This window comes from Lonchura striata, chromosome Z, assembly GCF_046129695.1.
Source record: "Lonchura striata isolate bLonStr1 chromosome Z, bLonStr1.mat, whole genome shotgun sequence".
NCBI lineage: Eukaryota > Metazoa > Chordata > Aves > Passeriformes > Estrildidae > Lonchura > Lonchura striata.
The window spans coordinates 54,115,798-54,121,930 of record NC_134642.1 but is presented as its reverse complement, the minus strand read 5'-3'; the positions used below and the strand labels follow the sequence as shown (position 1 = coordinate 54,121,930).

The 6,133-nt window shown below is 37.4% G+C and overlaps 1 protein-coding gene across 7 annotated transcripts in view; it reads right to left on the bottom strand.

The window, feature by feature from the left end:
• Window positions 1-4,051: 4,051 nt before the first annotated feature.
• Window positions 4,052-6,133, bottom strand: part of ZNF608 (zinc finger protein 608) — an 89,782-nt gene continuing 87,700 nt past the window's right edge. For 6 of the 7 annotated variants that reach the window (XM_021546245.3, XM_021546247.3, XM_021546246.3 and 3 more), the window contains 2 exons: window positions 5,207-5,288; window positions 4,052-4,162 (listed from right to left, as the gene is read on the bottom strand). In XM_021546245.3, the coding sequence (XP_021401920.1) occupies window positions 4,156-4,162; window positions 5,207-5,288 (89 nt within the window). In that variant the 3' untranslated portion in view covers window positions 4,052-4,155. Of the gene's footprint in view, window positions 4,163-5,186; window positions 5,289-6,133 lie in introns of those variants that run through there. The other variant, XM_021546250.3, reaches the window with a different exon arrangement.

The following is a 6,133-nucleotide window of genomic DNA, read 5'->3' as shown; positions in this document are numbered from 1 at the left end:
TCCCAAGGAAGAACTGCAGTTCACAGTAATGTTATAGGGTGTTTAGGGCAGAGAGCTACATGAAGTGCCGAAAGTGAAACCAGAACTCTCTTTCTAAAGCAGAACAAAGCTGGCATATTAAGTAATGACTGTATGTCTCCAGTTCCCTCTGATGGAGGGAGATAAAGGCTCAGACTTCCTATGTGGACTTTGTATCATTCACAATTTCAAGTCACTGGATGGTTTCAAAATACCTTTGAAAACTGTAACATTTTTTGTTAGTTACCTTAGGTTCCTTGTTAACCAGTGGCGTGTCATAGCTACCCATGGTATCTTGCACTATCCTCTATGAGCGGCTCTTGCTATTATTAAGAGATAGCTATAAATATAACTGCAGTGTATGAATTTGAAGTGAAATATGTTCTCTGTCCCAAACACTGTAGGCTAAATAGAGGCAAGAGACATTAATACAGACTAAGATAAAGGTGCAGGTCAACGGATGAATTGTGATAAAAGGAAAGAGAGAACAAGTCAAGGGTCAAACTTACAAATGTATGCAGAAAGCTTTTAGATGTGCAAATAGAGTTTTGATGGTATCAGATAGATGTAAGAGAGCTCATTAAACTAGCAAGTGGCACAGAGAGGGGAGAGGAGAAAAGAGGAGAGAGAGTGGCAAGCAAACACTAGAGTGAGATTCTGAGACAGAAACATGAGGGCAGTACTTCTGTCAGTTGTGACTGACAAGACTGATGCCAGGAATGAAATATGAATTAGACTGCCTACGTGACTCACTGGTTCTCTGAGAAGAACCAAGGTGGAGAGTTGTAGAAGGGGACTATAGTGTCCTTTGTTTATGCCAATATCCACAATCCCTCGTGTGTGTTTTAGGATGGATTCAGGGATTCTCTAAATTCATGTCCTTTGGGGGTCCTTGTTCTGACAGCAGAGTGACAAGTGTAACTCCAAACCAAATGGTTAAGCCCAACCAGTGCATTTATCAGAAGCAAGGAGGGGATGTGTGGCGCAGAATTAGCTTTGTGACCTCTCAGGTGCTCCCCAAGGCCACCAGGGAATTCTAAAATTACAAAACTGAAGTTATGTTTTTCTTAGCCCCCATTTTCACCAGCTCTGGCTAGCCCTGGTAGTCAGCCAGCTCGGCTGGTTAGACCTCTCTTCTATTTCAGCCCCTAGAGCTACATGATAGCTCAAAAAGCACCCCACCCTCCTTTGCTGTCCACATCTATTTTTCTCCCCCTGCAAACATCACAAGAGTAGGTCCCCGGCTGGGTTTTTGAGTCTGTGTGATGGGCTTGCACTGACAGACCTTTCATTTCTCTAGCTGCATTTACATGGACAGACTTAGAAACTCAAATGAGTGTACTGCATAAGACCTGCTCCACCTTTGCAAGACATCCAGCAATGTCTGGATGAAAGACAGAAGCTAGCTGCTGCTGGAAGGGCAGGGTGGTACAGGTGAGCTAGAGGTAGCAAAAAGTATAATCCGATCATGTGGAAAAGTGAGTGTAAATGTATCTGTATCATGATGCTTCTGCTGCCCCTTTTCAGGGATCAGCCTCTACAGCTCTTAGTTCCCAGGTGTATAAATTGTATTACTGCTTCAGTTTGCTCTTCCTTTGGATCCTCACACAGTGGTGAAATGACTTAGGCAGCTGCACATCAGTGCTCAGATGTGTGGGCGAGTACCCTTTGGCTTTGGGGAATGCTCAACCAGAGAGTGATACTCACTGTGGCTCAGCCTTTAGGGAGGTCAGTATGGCAAGTGTTAAACCAAAAAGAAGGCTATGAAGCTAGGTGCTAGACATAATAATCTTAAGTGGAGGAAGACAATAAATGGCAAGAGATGTTAGCCACTCTTACAGACTTCAAGGATACAGTAAAACTATAACATTAATTGTAATTTTAACTGTTGCTTACCCTGTGTCAATCAGACTAATTCATTCCAGTTATGACACTCAAACACACTAAAAATCACTAACAGTGTGAATTTGTAAGAACTATTTTGCTGTGGTAGCATTAATGGTTTAGGGAGAAAAACCAAAAGTCAATGGTATGTTTCAACACAAAAGCCATCTGAGCCTTTACTATAGAAGTAATAAGGCATTTATTATTTCAAGAGCCCTGCATTCACAATATCCCCTTTTTCAAAGAAAACATCCCTTCCTTCCCATTTTTTAATGAGGCTAACTTGTAGTATGTTACCACTGTGAGACTTCTGGATGTGTTCAGAACAAGACAATAATAGTAAGCCACAGATGAATGATGTGTAATAAAAATCAATAAACCTTATAACTATTCACTAAGGGAACTGATTTTATGCCTATAAAAATAAAACAATTATAGCAGTATTAATGGCAGATTCATCATAGTAATATAAAAGTCCAAGTGTGCTTGTCTGTTGGGAATCTTTAATTCATCCTTCTGTATTAAGTATTCACAAGGTAGAAGAAATGGAACCAACTTCAAGAACAACCTTTAACTTGCAGTAATTCACCCTGCCAAAAAAAAAAAAAACAAAAAAAAAACAAACCCAACAAACACAAAATAAAAACAACCAGTAAAACTTTAAAAACCAGTTTTGACAATCAATGTAACCAGGATATGCAGAAAAGGAAAATAGTTAAAGCCTCAAAAACCTGACCAGTAAATTTGATTTTTTTTCATATCATGATTAGTGATGTCATGCTATTGTGTACTGTGTTAACTGCATTGTAACAAAACAGGTGGTATAGCCACAGAAAATATTTATCTTACGGTAATGCAGGTTAGACACAGCAAAGGATTTTTTTTTTAATTGATAGGTCCTCTGTTTTTAGGCATCTATTAATTTTTGGATGGAAGGGCAATACAGATATAATAGGAAAAAAATTGCCTATAAATTATAGCATACAGAGCTGCTTTAAAACAGGTATTAGAGACTTCAGTTCCACTAATACCATTCAAAGTGTTACCACTGGCCTTTTTTTTGAGCCTATCAGGGTCAACAGAAAAAGGTCCATCTGCCATCTGGCTTGGACCCTGCATTGACCACTGGGAGAGAAAAAATGGCATAGGCCCAGCAGGAGCATGACTAGGAGCTGTGCCCTTGCTGCACCCTCTGCTGTCTACACTTATGGCACATCCTTCAGAGTGGCTCAAGAATACCCAGAAAAAAAAAAAAAAAAATTAAAAATTCAAAGTTTTTCATTATTCTGATTGCCAAATTATTTACAACAAGTAAAAAAATGAAAGCATTTGATATAGGTTTTACATAAAATAAACTAGGTTACAGCCTAAAACAAGTAAACAGGTAATGGCATTAAAGTCTCTCCTAAATTTGAGTAATTGTAAACATTAAAAACAAAGACTGCAGGACTATTCAAGTAATAGAACAATCACAGATGTCTTCTCATATGCAGGCTATTAGGTTATCTGCCATTCAAGATTATCAAAAAAGACATTTCCTTATTCACAAATGCTCATTATCTCCATTTAAAATCTATACATTATATACAACACAGTTTTTGTGGTACTAGAATCCCCATGCCTTCCAAAGGTATATTTTTCACAATACACAATTACAATGAAACAGTGAATACAGTAACATTTTACACTGATGCATCTCAATAGGAATCATCAAATAGACATCTACATTGTACCAAAGTGTCATCAAAGTTAGCCTCTCTGAGAGCTTGTGGGAAATACCAGAAGGGTATGCAAGGTTCAGGCACACTGATACATAACATTATTTATTTACAATTGGAAAGGAAAAAAGAGAGAAGAAAAAGAATAGGAAGAAGAAGAGAAAAGAAACTAACAGCCTTTTGCGGTTAACGCCTTCTAAACATGACAAATACATATCTCCATTTAGTGTGTGGTTCGCAACTTAGCAGCAGACCCTGTGTGCGAGCCTTGGTACTGATACAAAAAAGTAAAGAATATATATATTTTTATATATATATGTATATATATATATACGCATATATATATATATAAAAACAGAAGTCTAATTACAGCAACATTTGTTACTCTGTGATAAAATCTGCAATTTACAAAAATGAAATGACTGGTTTTTGCCTGCCATTAAGGCATTTCAAATTAACACCATGGAACTGATGTCTGTAATAAAGCGCTTCCTCATGTGATCTAGTCACATGACAATGTTCATCCCCAAATTCATCATTCTCTGAAAAGAGAAAAGAAGAAGGTTTTAGTAAGCAGCATCCTTTCCTTATATTTTTTTTTCCTGCACCTTGAATGCATCATGAAATGAAATCTGTACAAGTATTCTCAAACCCAAGAAGAAAAGGCAGCAAGCCCTGTCCTCATCCCTCCCCTGACAGGAACAACATCCTGAGAAGTAACCTGCTCCAGGATTTTTCTTCTGAGTGCTGATACCTATCATCCATCTGCTCTTCCAGGGCTACAAACCTTTCTTATTCAAATAATTCTAGCTATATATTGTTTGTTTCAGCATCAACTTTCAGACAGACACCCGGAAGATGGAACTTCACAGTTCTATCTGATACATTAAACTCTGAGCCTTAACATGGCAGCAGTGAATGAAACCCTAGTGTTAAAAGATGCTTTGGAAATTTCACTTGATATGGGAACATCATAGTGCAGAAGTTTTACTCTTGTCAAACAAGTAAACAACTGAGAGGCTTTCAGGTATGTAATGACATGCTTGACATGAGTATACAACTTCATGTATGGCATTAAGTTGAATACCAATGTATGGCATGTATGACATGGGTGTGCAATTTAAATACAAAATCATGTCTCATGGGCTCCCAAACAAACCTCTCTAAAAACAAGATAAGCAAGCCAGGCAGACTTGCAGAATAGATAAAATCCTAAATTTTTCTGGTCATGCATGAAGCCAACTGAACTGAACTGAACAATTTTAAACTCATTTTATTAAAAACTTGGATCTCATAAATTATATTTAATAATCTCTTGTTTTATCTTAATACCAATCCTTAAAAGACACTCTATGGAAAATCTCTGAAGACTTGTTCTTAATGACCTATGTTACAATTAAAGAACACAACTAAGGACAAAATGTCATTCTAAGGAGAACAAAAGTGCAAGTAACCCAGAGTACCAAGTTTTTTCTCAACCTTAAAAACTGTGTCATACAATGAAATGCACACCAGCAGGCTAAAAAAAAATCTGTTATTTGCTTTCTCCTCTCTATGTTACAATATATAATTTATTGGCCATTTACCTTCTTTGTGCAGGAAACATACCAGATGCAGATGCCTGTGCAGCCACCTGCTGAGTGGCAACAAGGGCAGCAGAGGTCAATCCTGTGAGAAAGAAGAAACAAAGGAATACTGATGAATATATCTTTCTGTAATAAACTGAATTGTCTTTGATACATATTCTACAAGAAACTACAGCATTTCTACTAACTGCATTCTTGTCCAAATACTGCACTACATGATACTAAGTGGTTTGTATGGGAGTTCATGAATAGGAAGCTCAGTAGAAATAATAAGTGTCAGGAAACAAGAAGAATCAAAAGTCACAGTGAATTACAGAAACAACATGCTAGCTTTTCAGGATACAATACTTTCATAATAACTTACCATTTTTACAGTTTTGCTACTGAATAAGCATAATGCATCCCAAAAGGCATATAGGATCACTGAATCACACTGAGAAATGTTGAGACTTTTACACAGGAAAAATAACTGCTGAGGCACCAAGTCAATGTAAAGAAGAAATGCCATTTAGCCACCAATTGTGGTAGCACATGCTTTGCTGCATGGGAGGAAGCCTCCTTTTAATTCAGCTAGAGTCATGGTTAGAGACAAAACATTCAAAGATCAGTATAAAACCTAGGGAGAATAAATTGTATCCTACTATACTGCTTTTTCCCTGACTGCAACTTTGTGCACGGCATTTGCCAAAATACAAAGAGTCCCCTTTCAAACAGTCAAATTATAACAAGCACAAACCCTTGTGACTGCAATGCCTTATACATAAAATATGTTCAGTATAAAAAGCTTTTGTTTTTGCTACACTTCCCCCATTGCTTACACAACCCTAATTATACAAAAAGGAGGTTGTTTGGTTTGGATATTTTACTGCCTTTCAGCCAGTTAATGTCATTTTGCAGGAGGAATCAAAACATTCATGTGGATGACAG